Genomic DNA, 18,786 nt, shown 5'->3' with positions numbered 1-18,786 from the left:
AGGCATTTGTGAGTCTGCATGTTTGAAAATATTTTATCCTCACCTTTGTTTGATAGTTTGGTTGGGTGTGGAGTTTTTAGGTTGGAAGTAACTATTCTTAAGAATTTTAACAGCATTGTTTAGTTTCCAGCATTGCTGTTGGGAGTCTTTCTTATTACTGATCTTTTTTTGTATTGCTCCTCTCCAATTTTCCTGTTTTCTTTTTCTGGAATTTCTGGACTGATTTTCTGATTTTCTGATTTTTTGTGTTTTTGCTTTACTTTCTTGGGAGATTTTCTCAGTTAATCTCCCAAACCTTCTATTGAATACTTTAGTTCTGTTAGCACATATTAAATTCCAGGAGTTTCTTTTTGTTTGCTGAATGTTTATACATGTAAACCTGTTCTTTCTTTATGGATACAGTGTTAGAGCTATGGTTTTTAAACTTGGCTGCCTGTGATGATAACACAGGGATTTAAAAAAAAATCCCAATATGTAGGTCCCACCCCAAAGTAATTCAATGAAGTTGGGATCCAGACATCAATATTTTTAAAAGCTTCCTAGGTGATTTCCATATACAGGCAATGTTGAGAACTATTGTGTCAGAGGTTTCTCTTGGCTATCAGGTAATCTGTTCTGATTACAAGTTAAGGACTAAAAATCTCTTTGGACACTCTACAAACATAGTTAGGACTTTGTTGACTATGAACCTCTCTGAAGTCTGGGCCATTTGTTGAGGAACAACCAGAGAGTTAGGATCTTTGGAATCTTTTCAGCTGGTATGATTTCCCAGAGAAGTCCCATCAATCTCCTGCAGAGGGGTAAGGGGCTGCTGGGAACTAGTTGCTAGGGATCTCAGTATTCAATGTGTATATGTTCATTTAATATTCTGCCTTCCACCTTTCAGGTAAATCCCATCCAGAGACACTCTGTTTTACTTCCTCAGAGAATAAAATAAAATTCTCGTTATTTGTGTTTATGTGTGGGAGCAGTCCCAAAATGGCATGGAGTTGGGGAAGGCACCTTGGGATCTACCTGCTCCTTACACAGTCATTTCTCCCACTTTGATTCCCACTTCCATGATTAACTGGTATAAATAAATCCTTGAGCCCTTTGAGTATCATGTAATATAAATTCATGAACTCAGATTTTTACTTACTACCATTGTAAGATTTGGCCTTGGTCTGCTCAGTTACTATTCATCCAACCGTCTTCCAGCTTTCAAAATGTTGTTGCTGTTATTTGCTTTTCTGTTCTCCCTATTTTAGTGGGTAAATGTCATTTTTTTTAACTAAAAAAAGAAAAAACACAAAAGCTTTCTAAAGTAGAGTACAGTCATTATCTCATTTCATGCCTAATAGTAATTTCTTAGTATCATCTATTACCCAGTCTATATTCAGATGTCCCCAGTTGTCCTAAAAATGTCTTCTGCAACCTATTTACAAAGTAGCATCTTATCTATGACTGGGCATTGCATCTGGTTGTTATGTCCCTCAAGTCTTTCATTCTAGAACAAGGCCTTTTTTTCATGACAATAACTTACTGAAGAGATAAGGTTAATTGTTCTATAGAATTTCAGCTGATACAGTTACATCATAGGTGATATGTATACTTCACATCGCAATAAGAGACAGAATACTTGGTTATCCAGTCATTCATTGCTAATGCTGTCAAGCTTCTGTGTGAAGCTGGAATGGACACATTGGATTAGAAAGATGACAATATGACTCGAGTCCTCCACTGTAAAGTTACATTTCCTCCCTTTTCCCCAGTCTACTTTGTTACTTTGTATAATAAGTCTATTTTGTGTTACTTTGATCCTGTAAGGTCTACTCCCCCTCCAACCTTCGTCTAATGGTTTACAGATGAATTTGTGATTTCATTAGGAATTGCAAATGATAATTTTCTAATTCTGTCATTCCATCCATATTGATTAACTTGAATTCTTATGTCAAATATAGCTTTTGTTTATCAGCTGGAGCTATTTACTGTAATAAAATGCTTGATTTTTTGCTTTTAATTACCACATTTGATTAGCTTATTAGCTACCTTAAGGGGGACAGATACCTAATTTTTCAGGTATTGTTATAAACTCATGGATTTTTATAGGTTCACTAGGTCCCAATTAATTACAGTAATTACTCCTTTTTACAAAATTATTTGAGTATAGTTGACACACAATGTTATATTAGTTTCAGTATAGAACACAGTGATTCAACAACTCTATCCATTATCCTGTGCTCACCATATTCACCATACAATGTCACTACAATACCACTGACTGTATTACCTGTGCTGTGCCTTTTCTCCCTGGGACTTATTCATTCTATAACTGGAAGCTTTTATCTACCACTCCCTTTCCCATTTTGCCTATTCCCCACACCCCCCTCCTCTCTGGCAACCATCAGTTTGTTCCCTATTTATGGGTCTGTTTCTGCTTTTTGTTTGTTTTTTTATTCATTTATTTTGTTTTTTAGATTCCACATATATGTGAAATCATATGGTATTTGTCTTTGTCTGACTTATTTCACTTAGCATAATACCCTTTGGGTCCATCCATGTTGTCACAAATGGTGAGATCTCATCCCTTTTTGTGGCTGCATGATATTCGTGTGTGTGTGTGTGTGTGTGTGTGTATGTGTACACATATCTTCTTTATCCATTCATCTGTTGATGAAGCCTTGGGTTGCTTCCATATCTTGGCTGTTGTAAATAATGCAACAGTAAACATAGGGCTGCATATATCTTTTTGAATTAACATTTTCGTTTTCTTTGGGGTAAATACCCAGTAGTGGAATTATTAAATCATATGGTATTTCTATTTTTAATTTTTTAAGGAACCTCCATATTGTTTTTCACAGTAGCTGCACTAATTTACATTCCCAGCAACCATGCACAAGTGTTCTTTTTCCTCTACATCCTCACCAACACCTGTTATTTCTTGTCTTTTTTATCTTAGCCATTCTGACAGGTGTAAGGTGATACCTCATTGTGGTTTTGATTTGCATTTCCCTGATGAGGCATCCATATTGGTAAGGAAGAATTTAAACTGTCACTCTTTGCAGATGATGTGATACTATACATAGAAAGCCCTAAAGATGTCACCAGAAAACTATTAGAAGTAACAGATGAATTCAGTAAAGTTGGAGGATACAGAGCTAATACCCAGAAATTGGTTGCATTTCTATATACTAATAATGAAGTAGCAGAAAGAGAAATTAAGAAAACAATTCCATTTACAATTGTACCAAAAAGAATAAAATACCCAGGAATAAACTTAACCAAGAAGGTAAAAGACCTGTACTCTGAAAGCTATAAAATACTGATGAAAGAAATTGAAGAGAACACAAACAAATGGAAAGATATTGCATGCTCGTGGATTGGAATAATTAATATTGTTAAAATGTTCATAATACCCAAAGCAATCTACAGATTTAGTACAATCCCTGGCCAAATGCCAACATTTTTCATGGAACTAGAACAAATAATGCTAAAATTTGTATGGAACCATAAAAGATCCTAAATAGCCAAAGCAATCTTGTGAAAGAAGAACACAGCTGGAGGTATCACAGTTCCAGATTTCAAGATATACTACAAAGCTGTATGGTACTGGCACAAAAATAGACACATCAATGGGACAGAATACAGAGCCCAGAGATAAACCTACACTTATATGGTCAGTTAATCTATGACAAAGGAGGCAAGAATATGCAATGGGGAAAAAGCAGTCTTTTCAGTAAATGGCATTGGGAAAACTGGACAGCTACATGCAGAAAGAATTTTTTTCTGGACCACTTTCTAGCACCATACACATAAATAAACTTAAAATGGATTAAAGACCTAAATGTAAGACCTGAAATCATAAAACTCCTAAAAGAGAACATAAGCAACAATAGCTTTGACATTGGCCGTAGCAACATTTTTCTAGATATATCTGACCTCCTAAGGCAAGGAAAAGAAAAGCAGAAACTACTGGGACTACATCAAAATAAAAAGCTTTTGCACAGTGAAGGAAACCATCAATAAAATAGAAACACAGCCTGCTGAATGGGAGAAGCTATTTGTAAATGATATATCCAATAAGGGGTTAAGGTCGAAAAAATATAAAGAACTTACACAACTCAACACCAAAACCCCCCACAAATAAGCTGATTAAAAATGGGCAGAGGACCTGAATAGACATTTTTCTGAAGAAGACATACAGATGGCCAACAGACACATGAAAAGATATTCAACATCAGTTTTTTTTTTTTTTAATGTTCAGATTATCACAGCTTTGTCCAATAAAAGCTCAGGATAATGCCTTTTAATAATTTTTTTCTGGTTTTTAGCAAAGTTTTGTGAGGGAACAAAATTAGGTGTGTATCCAGATCATCTTGATGAAGAAGCTGGTGGCATTGCTGAAATACCAGTTATGAAAAACCATACACTAGAAATAATAAAGATTATAGGAAAAATAGGGATAGGGCTGCCCTAAAAATCTGTGTAAGTTTGTAACTAGAATACTTGCAGGAACTTTAGAATTTCAGTAAAAATACTAGAATAGTTAAATTTATAATAAATGGATACTACAGTATGATAGGAATTAACTTTAAAAATTGACAAAGATAGCATAATGGAAGGGTACAGAAGGGTTGAGGCTACTCAGTTATGATGACAAAGGCAAAACATATAAAGATCAGAGACAATGAATGCAATACACACTTTTGAGTACAAACACATGGCCAAAATGAACCAAAAAGAATGGAGGGGATTCCTTTGTTCCTGGACCCAGGTTCTGCTGTGTAGTATACTTTGCTTTCAGCTTTTCTGATTTGGTGCAAAAACATTAGTTTCTATAAACTGGGAATGAACCAACAAGATTTCTGTATTGTATTGACATCTTTTTCCTATCTGATAATTGCTTATGAGGTAATTCACATTATTGAACATGTTCTAGTAAAACAGATTTTTAAAAATTTTTGAAATCATTTCGAACTTATAGACAAGTTCCAAGTATTGTACAAATAACCCCCCCCCAAACTATTTCAGAGTAGGTTTCTAACACGATGCCCTATCACCCATTGTTTTAGTAGTTCCTACATCCTAGGACATTTCTCTTATAAAACCACGATACTGCCATCATAATCAGGAAATGAGCATTGATATATGGCTACAGTTTAGTTCCCAAACATCTTTAAGTTTAACAACTGTCCCAGTATGTTCTTTATAGCAGAAGGATCCAGTCCAGAAGCACAGGTAACATTAGATGTCACGGCTCTTCAGTTTCCTTCCCTCAGGAATAGTCCCTCAGTCTTTCTTTGACCTTCTTGACCTTGATAGTTTTGAAGAAAACAAATGAGTTATTTTGTAAAATATCCTTCAGTGTAAGTTTGATGTTTACTCTCAAGGTTATGCATCTTTGGCAGGTAGGTTATATGAATGATGCTGTGTTCTTCTCAGTGTGTATTCAGGTGGTACATAACTTTGATTTGTCCCATTATTGGTGATGTTCACTGTAATCACTTGATTAAGGTGGTTTGCTAGACTTCTGTACTATAATATTCCCTTTGTAGATAATAAGTACTTTGTAGGGGAGGTACTTTGAGACTGTGTGAATATTCTGTTCCTCGTCAGGCTTTAAATGTTATTTAATTATGTCAGTATAGGTCACTATTTTTTTCAATGTGTTATAATCCATTACTATCATTATTTGTTTTGCTGTTCAAGTTGACCCAAGTTCGGGCATCTGGGTGGCTCAGTCAGTTAAGCGTCTGCCTCTGGCTCAGGTCATGATCCCAGAGTCCTGGGATTGAATCCCGCATTGGGCTCCTTGCCTAGCGGGGAGTCTGCTTCTCCCTCTCCCTCTGCCTCTCCCCACCATGCTTGTGTGTTCTCTCTCTCTCTCTCTCTCTCTCTCAAATAAATAAATTCTTTAAAAAAATTGATCCAAATTTGGCCAGTGGAACCCCGGCTTCTGTATCCTTTTGACATGTTCCCATCAATCTGAGTTCCTCCTTACTTTCTAGCATGATGAGGTGTTCCAGGTTCATCTTGTACTTTCTCTGTACCAGTGCTAAAATCATCAGTTTCTCTAAAGAGCCCTAGTTCCTTTTGCTGGTGAATGGCTTTTAGAAACCACGATAAAGGAATATATGTATGTATATACACATAGATATGTTTACAGCTATATTTCTTTATATATCTGTTTATATTGAAAACCATTAGTGTGCCTCTTATATCTCCAGTTGTAAGCACACACAGCAGGGTTTGTTCTAATTCTCTCCTTTCCATATAAATAAATGGCTCCCTTTTATTTATTTATTTTTTTAAGATTTTATTTATTTATTTGAGAGAGAGAGAATGAGAGGGAGCACATGAGGGGGGGAGGGTCAGAGGGAGAAGCAGGCTCCCCGCTGAGCAGGGAGCCCGATGCGGGACTCGATCCAGGGACTCCAGGATCATGACCTGAGCCGAAGGCAGTCGCTTAACCAACTGAGCCACCCAGGTGCCCGGCTCCCTTTTATTTTTAACATGTTTACTTATATGATCAGTCCCCCTGTATGTAACCAACAACCTTCTTTGCTGCCTATGCCCCTCGTCAGGCTCTAGCACCTCACACTAGTGCTTTCTTCTCCCTCCTCAGTCTTTCACTTCCCTTGCTGGGAATATAATTATAATTATGTAATTGATTTATTCTTTAGTAAAAAGCCATATCATTTCCAGTTATTCACTGCAGTAATCAAAACAACTTGCTTGCAGTTCATTGGATACTTCGGAAAAACTTGGTATAGAATAATAATATTAATTTTATTCTTGAGTCTTAATAGTCTCATGTTTATTCCATCTGTCTCTGATCTTGCATGTTAAATAAGTGTTTCCCTTTCTCTTCACCCCATATCTTGTACATGTGTTCAGTGTGTCATTTATTTTATATATATATACACACATAAATTAAATGTAAATATTTATTTACATAAATAATATATCATTTCCAATGTTTATGTTTCTTCTGACAAGACTAAATGCCAATTGATGGAGGAACCTATATCTTCTTATCCTTGAATCTGTAATGCCTAGAACAGTACCTGGCTTAGGCCCGTAATAAGCCTTCAATTTATTGATTGGAAGCTTTGGTTTGGAGCAGGTAATGTGTAGCATAGTATTGCAATTTTTTTTTTTTTAAACAAATAATTCTTAATTCTTTTAGAAGCTGGATAAGAAATCATCTCCATCCACAGGAAGCCTGGATTCTGGAAATGAGTCAAAAGATAAATTATTGAAAGGAGAAAGCGCGCTGCAGCGAGTCCAGTGTATTCCTGGCAATGCTAGCTGCTGTGACTGTGGTCTGGCGGATCCACGGTGGGCCAGCATCAACCTGGGCATCACCCTGTGTATCGAGTGTTCTGGGATTCACCGGTGGGTAGGCCTGCACCGGCTGAGACACTTCTCTGATTCTCTAAATTATTGTGTCCCATTGGTTACAGGGCCTTTTCCACTTGCCTTAATGTGGCTGCCATTTGTATCTTTATAACTTCTGTAGACTGAATAAAATTCTGGTTTGTGGAGTGCTTTAGAGGACTTTGTTTTACTATTTATTATTAGCCAGAAGAGCTCTACTTATTTACATACATGTTGAGGGCTGTATTAGCAACTATGTCGCATTAAAAGAGAAATAATTTGCATAATATGCAAATAGAGACTTGATAGCTTTCTATATTAATATAGTCTTTTTTTCCCTCTAGGAGTCTTGGAGTTCATTTTTCAAAAGTACGATCTTTAACTTTAGACACCTGGGAGCCTGAACTTTTAAAGGTAAAACACATACTTGCTTAAAAATATTTCAGATTTTCACATAAAAGATCAGGATTTTAGAATCTTGATTTAAAAAATGTGTGAGTTTCTCAATGCTAACAATAAACTGAATTTTACTGGAACACATCTGAGACTATTTTGGCAAATCTGATATTTTCATAATTGGGTTTTTTAAATTGCTAAGTTTATGTAGCACTTTTAGTTGCAAGTCACTTCCCCTTGTAAGGAAAACAGCTTTCCTACATTTTTATGTTTTCTCAAAAAAACCTTCAATTCTGTGCCTTAATTTTAGTCTTTTGTAATTATATAAATTTTTGTTAAAAGTATAACAGACGTATTAGTGTGCTCCACAATGGATTGGTATAGCATGTTGTTATCATTGGGCCATTTTAGCATAGGACCATTTGCAGATTTACATTTCTCAAGGTAGTAGTCATCAAACTAAGACATCCTTTCAGCCTTGTGTAAGTTGTGCAAGGATTCCTATCTATGAAAATGTCATAAAGCATTTTAGATCACAATTCAGGTTCTGGTAAGATTTATAAAACTCATATTGGTAAATAATATATTCCTTTTAATTCCCACCATTTAGTTTACCATATTGTAAAAAAATGTATATATTAGTTTAAAGATTGTAGTTTACTCTGCATTTATTTCTGTGTGAAATTGTGTTAATGTGCTTGTATTTTTATTTTAATCCATAGATAAACTAGTAATCCTTATGTAAAGTAAAACATTTGCTTTGTGGAATTATTGTGTAAACATCTGGATGAAAGTGATAAATTGGTTCCTAAGGTAGAGCCCTATTTAGATAGATCCTATTAATTGTTATGAATTCAAAGGAGAAGAAAGTGGAGGATGAGAGGTAGAAACCTCATTTTTCGGCATCCATTTTGTAGCTCTGAATTTAATAGATTCAATTTTTAAAATTTGGTTAAAACACAGTTGTCTGGTACATTAAAAAATATAACCACAAGTGTTAAAATATTTTGAAACTCATATATAAAATATAAGGAGAAAATAGTTTACTTCTATTTTAAAACTTAACCAGTTTGGTCTTTTTTCACTTAATTTACCAAGCATTATGAATAGTATGCAGCATTGTGCTAGCCATAGTTGAGAGGTGAGTTAGGAGAAACCCTTTCTTGTAAGAGTGGTAGTCTTTTAGGCAAAATGATGATATTGCTCTTAGTCCTTTTCTTAATTTGTTTTAACTTTAAATGTCTTTGTGGGATGAGCATTGGCAGAATATGCAAAAGGAATGAGTTAATTGTGTGTGCTTTAAGGACTTTTATAGTATTTTTAGGAATCTGTAGCTTATTTTTCTATTTTCCTGCCAAAACAGCTTATGTGTGAGTTGGGAAATGATGTTATAAATCGAGTTTATGAAGCTAAAGTGGAAAAAATGGGAATAAAGAAACCACAACCAGGACAAAGGTACTATTTCAGTTGTCTCCATGTATTACTTTTTTTTTCATAAGCAGGAATATAGCTAAGATTTTATTTCACTATAATTGATATGTAATATTGAGACAGACTGTTTAGAAGATACTATTAAAATATGTCTATCTCTTTCTTGGGTAGGTATTAGATAATTATTTTTTATTGATTAGATAATCAACTCTAGGCTCCAGATGAGAATCTTAAAAGTCTCTACATAGAATGTAAAAGCTCTTAGGAGTTAAAGTAGACCAATTCTGTTATTGGCAGGCCTTTATAAAGAGATAATCTGTTCATTAATGTCTCTAAGGATCAAGTTTCTATTATCAACAATGAATGAATAGTTTTACATTGTTTGACTTCAATAAATATCTGTTGAGGGGTCCCTGGGTGGCTCAGTCGGTTGAGTGTCCAACTCTTGATTTCAGCTCAGGTCATGGTCTCGGGGGTTGGGGACCGAGCCCTGCTTCTGGCTCCGCACTGGGCATGGAGCCTGCTCAAGATTCTCTTCCTCTCTGCTCCCTCTCCCCCCATGCTTGTGCTCTCTCTCTTTCTCAAAAAAAAAAAAAAAAAATATATATATATATATATATATATATATATATATTTGTTAATCATGTACTTTATACATGGCATTATGATATTAAAGAATTAAAGGTGAAAGGATAGCTTCTGATAGGGGAGAGTACTTAATTGCTGTGTTTGAAATTATACTTCCAATTCTATATATAGAGGCTCATTGAATGAAGTGGCTAGGAGTGCCCTCAAGGTACATAATTAGTTTTTATTGTTGATGTTGCTTTTAGTCTTTATGATTATTTTTAGCATTAAAATTTTATTTGCCATAATCCTGTGTTGAGATTTTATGTTCGACTAAATCTTTATGTATAATCAATATTTTTTTTTTTAAAGATTTTATTTATTTGAGAGAGAGAGAGAGAGCAAGCACAAGCAAGGGGTGGGGCAGAGGGAGAGGGAGAAGCAGGCTCCCTGCTGAACAGTAAGCCTGACACCATACCCCAGGATCATGACCTGAGCCAAAGGCAGATGTTTGACTGAGCTACCCAGGTGCCCCTATGTATAATCAATATTATTTTAAAGTTACTGCTGTCTGAACTAGTATCACTTAAGTGAGATTATTTGCTATAGCATGGCCAAGTTATTTCAGACCTTGAAATATCTTTGTATTTTAGCCAAAGATTTAACTACTTTAAAAGGTTGTAAGTAAGAAAAAGTATAGAACAGACTTGGCATTTTATGATTGTGTCAGAAAAGTTTAAAATGTGACATTTTTTCTTCTTTAATTAGGAGTGCTATGTTGTTTTAAAGTAGTTGTCTTAGGAAAAATTATGACTGGCAATAGTGATAGTTCATCTATTGATGTTATCTGTTGGAGTAAAATGAAATTAAAGTTAATTTCTATAAATTTTTATAGTTTTCTTGGTAATATTTTCCATTTTGTAAAAAGCACAAGGGGAAAAAAAAAAAAAGCACAAGGAAATATGTATAGAAATGAATGAGCCCAGAAATTAAGAGAAGAAGAGAGTGCCATGTTAATACTTGTGATTTTTCAGTTAATTACTTGTATTTTATTTGAACATGAGATCATAGTTTATTAAATATTTGGAAGGGAAATATGTTGCATAATATCACAAATTTAGTTTTAACTAGTAATACGTTTAGTGACTTTTTAGGAAATATTTGGTGTGTAATGGCTTCTTCTCAGTGTTAGCCATACTAAGAGACCAAGCAGAACATCATGACGTTTTTATGTATATACCAGGCAGGAGAAGGAGGCATATATCAAAGCAAAATATGTGGAGAGGAAATTTGTGGATAAGTATTCTGTATCATCATCACCTTCTGAGCAGGAAAAAAGGATGATCTCCAAAAGTTGTGAAGAAAAGAGGCTGAGCATTTCTAAACTTGGGCCCAGTGACCAAGTCAGAGTGCCTCCCCAAAGTTCAGGTATTATAGCTTACTTGTTGTATATAGAAATATTTTCTTAAACTGAAGTCACTTTCTTAATCTCTGAATTAGTAGCCATTGTAGATTATTTAAATGCTAAAAACCTGTTTCCTTCTACATATTCTAAGGAAAAATTGGATTTCGATGGCCTTAAAACAGTTAAAATGCAATAGCGTCTTGGTAATTCACATTTCTAGGTAATGCGTATATTCTAAGGAATAAAACTGCTTAAGGTGCAAGGGGAGATGGGAATTACAAATCTATCGTGGCAACAAGCCCTAAATATCTGACTAACCACCTAATATCCTTCCTATTTTTTTCCTCCTTAATTTTTCCCAGTAACGTTTTTTTCCTGCCCTTTTCCCTTCTTATGGCCTGCTTTGTGCTTTGCTAACTTGCATGTCCCCAGTGGTTGCTGTAAATAGCGACGAGGCCAGGCGGGAGTCTCTGTTCTGTCCTGATGAGCTAGATTCACTCTTCTCCTACTTTGATACTTCTTCAAAACTACGTAGTAGTAAGTACTACTCTTGTGGAGCATTCCAAGTCTGTGCCAGTGGTCATTGTGCGGTGTGGCCATTTCTCTAGATGTTACCCATTGTCTCAGAATTACACATTACTTGCAGTCATACAATAAATTAAGCTCTTCACCACGCCTGACATATTATGGGGTAATGAGATGCGTTGCGACTCTGAAGATAAGTTTATTTTCAGGCTTTGTGATTGATTCATATTTTGCTAAGCTAAATGTTTGAAAGGATTAAAGTTTTTTAAATGTATTGTGGTAGTGGCCAAGTTCATGTTGACATATCAGAGCTCATTTTAAAACCTTGTTGTTTGTGGTAGATTGTTTTCTGAATGGCATGAACTTTAATCACTAGCTGATTTTTCTTTAAAACAGTCAAAAGTAATGATAGTGGAATCCAGCAGAGCTCTGATGATGGAAGAGAATCTTTACCCTCCACAGTGTCTGCCAATAGTTTATATGAGCCTGGTGAGTTTTGGTGAAATTCAATGTTAATTGGTATTGTTTGCTGAAAAATGCATGTGCTTTGTGCTTAGTCTTGATTAAATAATTTCTGAAGAAAGTGGTTAGCCTTTTAGGAGGTGTTGTTAAATGAGAAAGCAGCTATTTCTTTTCATATTTAGAAGTTCTCTTCTAGCTGTACATTCTTCTAAGCCTCATGATGCATGCTAGAAGTGCCTGTCAGTCACTAAGGATACTTTGTAATCCACATGAACTGTCTTATCACTCTTTATCTTTTTTTATGGCTGTTTTATCAGGAGAACGAGATTAGCAACTCCCTCTGCATTATATTTTTCTTCTGACCTGTGCTTTCTTCCTATATTCTCTCCTTCTTGAGTTCCATGATTTTGATCTTGCAGAATACCCAGGGTAGTGAGCATTTTTTTGAATAACTTGAATTGCTTGTACTGTACATTGTGGTGGTATTAGACCATCCTAGGAATAAAGTAAGGCTTGGTCTAGTAGTAAAATTCTTTAGGAATTTTTTTACCAGCTCTTGTGAGTCCTTAAATCCAGGCTTTTATAGGAATATACCTAATTTTAATCTAGTACAGAGTGATTAACTTCCCACTGAATCCTGGCAGGACCATAAAAGTCTAGCATACCAATCAATGTCTTTGTAAGAGAAGAAGTTTGACTGTTTGGAAGTGATCAGTCTGTTGGAAATAACATTTTTGTGAAAATCTCCCATTCGCTCATTTTGTTAAATTAGCGGTTTCTTTTACATCTTTTACATTGTGGTACATTTTTTAATTGTACACAATGTGTAAGATGTACATAACATAAAATTTACCATCTTCCCCATTTTTAAATGGAGAGTTGGTGGCATTGACCCTCGTGCTGCTGTCACTACTATCCAGCCACAGAGCTCTCTTCGTCTTACACAACTGAAACCCTGTACCTAAGAAACGAGAACTTCCCATTCTCGCCCGCCCTGCTCATTTTTATTTATGTATTTGTGTTTGCTTTTCAGAGGGAGAAAGGCAAGATTCTTCTGTGTTTCTCGACTCTAAACATCTTAACCCAGGACTCCAGCTTTATAGGGCTTCATATGAAAAAAATCTTCCTAAAATGGCTGAGGCTTTGGCTCATGGTGCAGATGTGAACTGGGCTAATTCAGAGGAAAATAAAGCAACACCACTTATTCAGGCTGTATTAGGGGTATGAATCCATACATTGTAAAACATGAAAAATTATAATTCATTGTGAACATAGCTTTAGCATTATTTTTTGCTTTAAGAGATGGGTTGGAAAGTAGAAGAAAAAGCTGGTAGTGAGTTCTGAGCACCACTTTGATTATGTAAGTTTTTTTTTTTTCTCAGTGGAAGAGAATTCTGGTGATGAATGTGTAGTGTCTTTTGCTACATCGTCATTCTTGGGAAGAAAGTAATATAACTTATCATTTTTCTGCTTTTATTGGGGGGTATTTTCTCTTTTGGGAAAAGAGAAAGGCTATCAGAGTAAATACCTGTTTTTAATAGAAATATATTATTGTTTGCTCTTCGTACATTGTTATCTTCTGTTGTCCTTTAAGGGTTCTTTGGTGACCTGCGAGTTTCTTCTACAGAATGGTGCTAACGTGAACCAGAGAGATGTGCAGGGGCGGGGCCCTCTGCACCATGCCACTGTCTTGGGACATACAGGGTAAACTATCGTGCTTACATATTTAAGTAGATTTTATTTGAAAAATTATTTTGAAATAATGTTTTGCTTTTTCTCAGGTGAAGGCCCATTGGGTAGAGTTTATAAAATGATACTTTCCTATGACTTCTATTGTCATGATAGAATTTGAAATTTTAAAAATCTCATGCAGAAAAAAGCTATTGTTACTTTTCAGATAAGAAAGTTGCAAAGCCTATTTTGAACTTTACTTGCCATTTATATAGATCAGTTTTAGTCTTTAAAACTTTTACTGAAGTTATGGTGTTTTTTTTTTTCAGCAACTTAATCTGTGTTTGTATTTATGCATGTTCACATACATTACGTGCACAGTACACACATTTGGGGAGAGTTTTGTAATTTTGGACATTTGAGTTTTCCCACAGGGTAGCTAAAGTCCAATTTTAAAGTAAATTCTTAGTCTGTGCTATTGCCGTTGAGGTGTCTGCAGCGATATTTAGACTCATAGAACCATAAAGTCGTGAAGGTGGATCTTCTAATAAATGGTACAGATGAAGTCAAAATGTTGACCTTAAATGAAAAGTTTGTGTCATAGGTGATTGTTTTAAATAAAATATCTCCGGATATCCAATTCTTATTATCCCAACAAGCAAGACGCTGTCCCTTTTTAAGTGTATTTAAAGCATCTTCTATTTTTTTTTAAAGGATTTTCTACTTTTATCATAGCTTACTTTTGTCTGTGAGCAAAGAGACTGAGTTCAATAACTTCATCATAAAAACTTCTGTATACTTAAAAATGTTCATATTTAATTTATTTTTGTATTCTTAAACAACCACTCTTCCCATTTTACTTCATAGACTCCATTTATTCATCCTATCATATTTTTTCATTTTTGTCCGTTTCTTCCAGTTATAAATATTTGTGGAGTCCAGAGGGAGGATTACCTTCCACTCTTTGCTGTTGAATTATCGTTGATATGTTAACATTGCCTTGGCTTCCTTCTTTTGCAGATAATGACCTTGAGTGATTTCTGTTTTAAGTTTATGGATATATATGTACATCTTTTTCTGATGTTATTTGAGGGTAGGGACTATAATTATACATTCCATCTTGCTACATAGCACCAAGTTAAATGTAAAAACATCTGGAGATTTGTAAAATGCTGATCATGGTAAATTTTTATTATTAGAGCCAGTGTTCAATAAATAGTTGTAGAATGAGTCAAGAATTTCCTAGTGAAAATGTTATTTCTTTAGGTAGTGCTTTTTATTTTTTTAAGGTGAATACTATTTTTTTTTTCTCATTGGCAATGTCTCAAAAATGCTGTTTTCTGAAACAGGCAGGTATGTTTATTTCTAAAACGAGGTGCCAATCAACACGCCACTGATGAAGAAGGGAAGGATCCTTTGACCATCGCTGTGGAAGCAGCCAATGCCGATATAGTGACCTTGTGAGTGTTTTCCTTTTACCTGATTATTTCTCAATGTATTATTATACAGGGTTTTAGCATAGTTTCATGCATAGGTGTGAACTATAAACTTGATTGATTGTTTACTGTGTGCCATGAACCTCTCTAGACACATTAAACATAGTAAGTGCTTTACACACATGAACTTACTTGGTTCTCACAACAACCCTATGAGGAAGAGATTATTGTTATTAGCCTCATTTTATAAGGAAGCTGTGCCACAGATAATTTGAGAAACTGGTGACTTGTGGAATGGGGATTTGAAACTAAGAATTTTGGCTCTAAAATCCATGTTTTTGTTTTTGTTTTTTTTTTTTTTTAAGATTTTATTTATTTATTCATGAGAGACAGAGAGAGAGAGAGAGAGAGAGGCAGAGGGAGAAGCAGTCTCCCAAGGAGCAGGGAGCCCGATGTGGGACTCGATCCCAGGACCCTGGGATCATCACCTGAGCCGAAGGCAGACGCTTAACCATCTGAGCCACCCAGGCGCCCCTAAAACCCATGTTCTTAGCCACTTCTTTTATACTGCCTGACCAGTAAGGACACAAAACCAATGGCTTCTCTAAAATGGATCTTTAATTCTCATTACAGTGCTAGGGCAGGGGTTGGAGTGGTACAGTAACAGGCTGTTACTCTACTCAAGAATCTACATTTTTTCTACCTCAAGAGTTAGAGGATTATAAGTAGGGGGGACAGCTGCATTGATATCAGTCACTTTTGCATTTGCATTGCCTTTGGGCAGTGATACTTAGAATCTGTTTGTGCTTATTTTTTTAAGGAATTATTCACATGAATATTCTATTTTAAGATAAAATACTTGTTTTTTAATGTTTGAATATGACCGAATATGATCTGTTAAAGAGTTTTGAGATCTTAATTTGATTTTCATCTTAGATCAAAGTTGTTTGTTTACACTGGAACCTAGAAATGTGCTTGGCACCTACACTTTATTGTTATGTAGGAAATAGGTTGTATGAAGTCACTTACTCATTCTGTTCTGGGTTGAATGAAGGCCAGAATTGTCGATCGCCTGCAATATGGATATGAGTAAAGGTAGTTTCCTTCACACTACTGAATCTCAGTCACTTACAAAGAGAAACTATCCCGGCTGCCTTAAACACCTGAGCTGCTGCTGGGAATTCTTGACATGTCGTATATCCCTCCTCCCTGGCCCCTGCCGAATTAAGACACACAGTAAAACAGTAAAACATGCTTTCTCTCTACTCAATGTCCTTTCCCCACTGGAGAGGTTAGTGTAATTTGGGGGCTATTGTAGGCAAATTTAGAACGTTTAAATCAATAGATTCACCATTGGATAAAGATAAGTTATTAAAGAAAAGATAGGGATAGTATAGAGGTAGAAACTCTTATAATAATGGCCCCTTTGGGGACCCTTGGGTGGCGCAGTTGGTTGAGTGTCTGACTCTTGGTTTTGACTCAGGTCATGATCTCAGGGTCATGAGATCAAGCCCCACGTTGGGCTCCAAGCACAGTGGGAAGTCTGATAAAGTTTCTCCCTCTGCCTCCCCCTCCCCACGCTTGCTCTCTTTCTCTAATAAATAAATAAATCTTTAAAAAAAATAATGGCCCCTTTTTCTCAAAAATATCTGTTCCCAAATTATCTAAATTTTCTCATTTTACTTTGTGTGAGGACTTCAGTTTCACTTAATAATTTTTGAAAATAAGTGTCCTCTCTGAAAAGTCCAAATATCAAAGAGGATTTAAGGCACTATTAACTCATGCAGTGGTTGTGAAGAGATGGAAGGGAATGGAATGGTGGTCTTCCTCTTCTTTTTTTTTTTTTTTTTTTTTTTTAAAGATTTTATTTATTAGAGAGAGAGAATGAGAAAGAGAGAGAGAGAGAGCACATGAGAGGGGGTAGGTTCAGAGGGAGAAGCAGACTCCCCGCTGAGCAGGGAGCCCAATGCGGGACTCAATCCTGGGACTTCAGGATCACGACCCGAGCCCAACCAACTGAGCCACCCACACACCCTGGAATGATGATGTTCTGAAGAGAGGGAAAGCTCATGTCACATGCTGCAGATGTCAGAGAGTGCATGTCAGTAGAGGGTGATAGAGCTTTCATTGGGCAGTGAGTTTTTGGTGGCCTGAAGCACAGGCGAGTAGTACAAATAGTACAAGGTGGGAGAGGTGCACCAAAGGCAACATTTGCCTCTTTCAAAATGTTGCTTAAAGTTGCTTAAAGTTAGTAAGAAAATGGGAGGAAATTCTTGTCTTCTTAATCCAGTGCTATATGTCTTCCTGCTGCCAGGATGAATAACCCAAAAAAGAATGTATAATTAAATGGTAGCCTTGGGAAAATCTTGGTAACCTATGGTCATTTAATACATCAAAATGTAATTCCACTATTTAGACATAACACATACTATTTACATATCTGGAACGACCTCACCTTGAGGTGAACCAGAATGCATTTATACGATACAATATGACATCCTGTACTGTAGAAGCAACACTTTCAACAGTTGGCAGTTAAAGTGTGGCAGGTTGCTGTAGAAGCCAGTCTGGAGGCAAGTAAGCTACTGGACGTGCTGCAAGGATCCTGCTTAAACAGCTGAAATGTACTTGTTAGAAATTCTTTATTGTCAGGGCACCTGGCTGGCTCAGTCGGTAGAGCATGTGACTCTTGGTCTCAGGGTTGTGAGCTCAAGTCCATTGTTGGGCTTAGAGATTTACTTAAAAATAAAATCTTTAAAGAGAAAAAAATCAATCTTTTATTGCCTTCCCTCATGAAAATTGTATAAAGAAAACTAAAACTAAAATTCCATCTATTTTATTGGTAAATACTGGGAAAAGGAAAAGATTATATCAGTGTATGTTTTTACCTGCTTATATAATTCACTAATTTATGAATATTTATATTACATAACTTTATCTAATAATCCTTTCCTTTAATTTTAGGTTACGTTTAGCAAGAATGAATGAAGAGATGCGGGAATCAGAAGGACTTTATGGACAGCCAGGTCAATATTCTACTAATAACCATACTGAAATGCAGTATAAGAAATGCATTCAGGAATTTATTAGTTTACAATTGGAAGATTCATAGTTCTTTAGAGAACTGACTTAATACTCTAGAGATTTTATAATGTGTAAATTGTGAGTTGTTATGTATTGTACCTACTGAATTCTTGGGAGTGGCTAACTCCTGAGCCTTTAAAATTCCGTAACTATTCCTACTACAGTACACATTTACTTGCCGTGTTCAGCTTTGGCTGCTGACTTCTTTATCTGCTGTACAGATGTCTTCCGTCTACATTCCAGTGACACAAATGGAATGATAACCTATCTTTATACTACAGCAGCAAAATAGTCATTTTCATTTTGGAATTCTCTTTAGCTGTCAAGTGAATGTAACAGAGTTGTTTTCTTTTTGTTATTCAGGGACTTTCTATAAATTGTGTTCAGGGAAAAAAAAATCACCATGTGTTTGGCATATAAAAAGTCAGTATGGAAAATACCTAGAAAAAG

General features: G+C 35.6%; 1 protein-coding gene across 3 annotated transcripts in view; it reads left to right on the top strand.

Annotated features, from left to right (window-relative positions):
- Positions 1 to 18,786, top strand: part of ACAP2 (ArfGAP with coiled-coil, ankyrin repeat and PH domains 2) — a 127,771-nt gene that overhangs the window by 99,382 nt on the left and 9,603 nt on the right. For all 3 annotated transcript variants that reach the window (XM_034999861.1, XM_034999860.1, XM_034999858.1), the window contains 9 exons: positions 7,169 to 7,377; positions 7,704 to 7,773; positions 9,119 to 9,210; positions 10,997 to 11,181; positions 12,080 to 12,172; positions 13,179 to 13,366; positions 13,740 to 13,849; positions 15,166 to 15,276; positions 18,217 to 18,278. In XM_034999861.1, coding sequence (XP_034855752.1) covers positions 7,169 to 7,377; positions 7,704 to 7,773; positions 9,119 to 9,210; positions 10,997 to 11,181; positions 12,080 to 12,172; positions 13,179 to 13,366; positions 13,740 to 13,849; positions 15,166 to 15,276; positions 18,217 to 18,278 — 1,120 coding nt within the window. The remainder of the gene's footprint in view (positions 1 to 7,168; positions 7,378 to 7,703; positions 7,774 to 9,118; positions 9,211 to 10,996; positions 11,182 to 12,079; positions 12,173 to 13,178; positions 13,367 to 13,739; positions 13,850 to 15,165; positions 15,277 to 18,216; positions 18,279 to 18,786) is intronic.

Source organism: Mirounga leonina, unplaced genomic scaffold (assembly GCF_011800145.1).
Source record: "Mirounga leonina isolate KUSES-001 unplaced genomic scaffold, KU_Mleo_1.0 Mir_115, whole genome shotgun sequence".
Classification (NCBI taxonomy): domain Eukaryota; kingdom Metazoa; phylum Chordata; class Mammalia; order Carnivora; family Phocidae; genus Mirounga; species Mirounga leonina.
The sequence above is the reverse complement of the archived record's forward strand: the minus strand, read 5'-3'. Positions and strand labels throughout refer to the sequence as shown.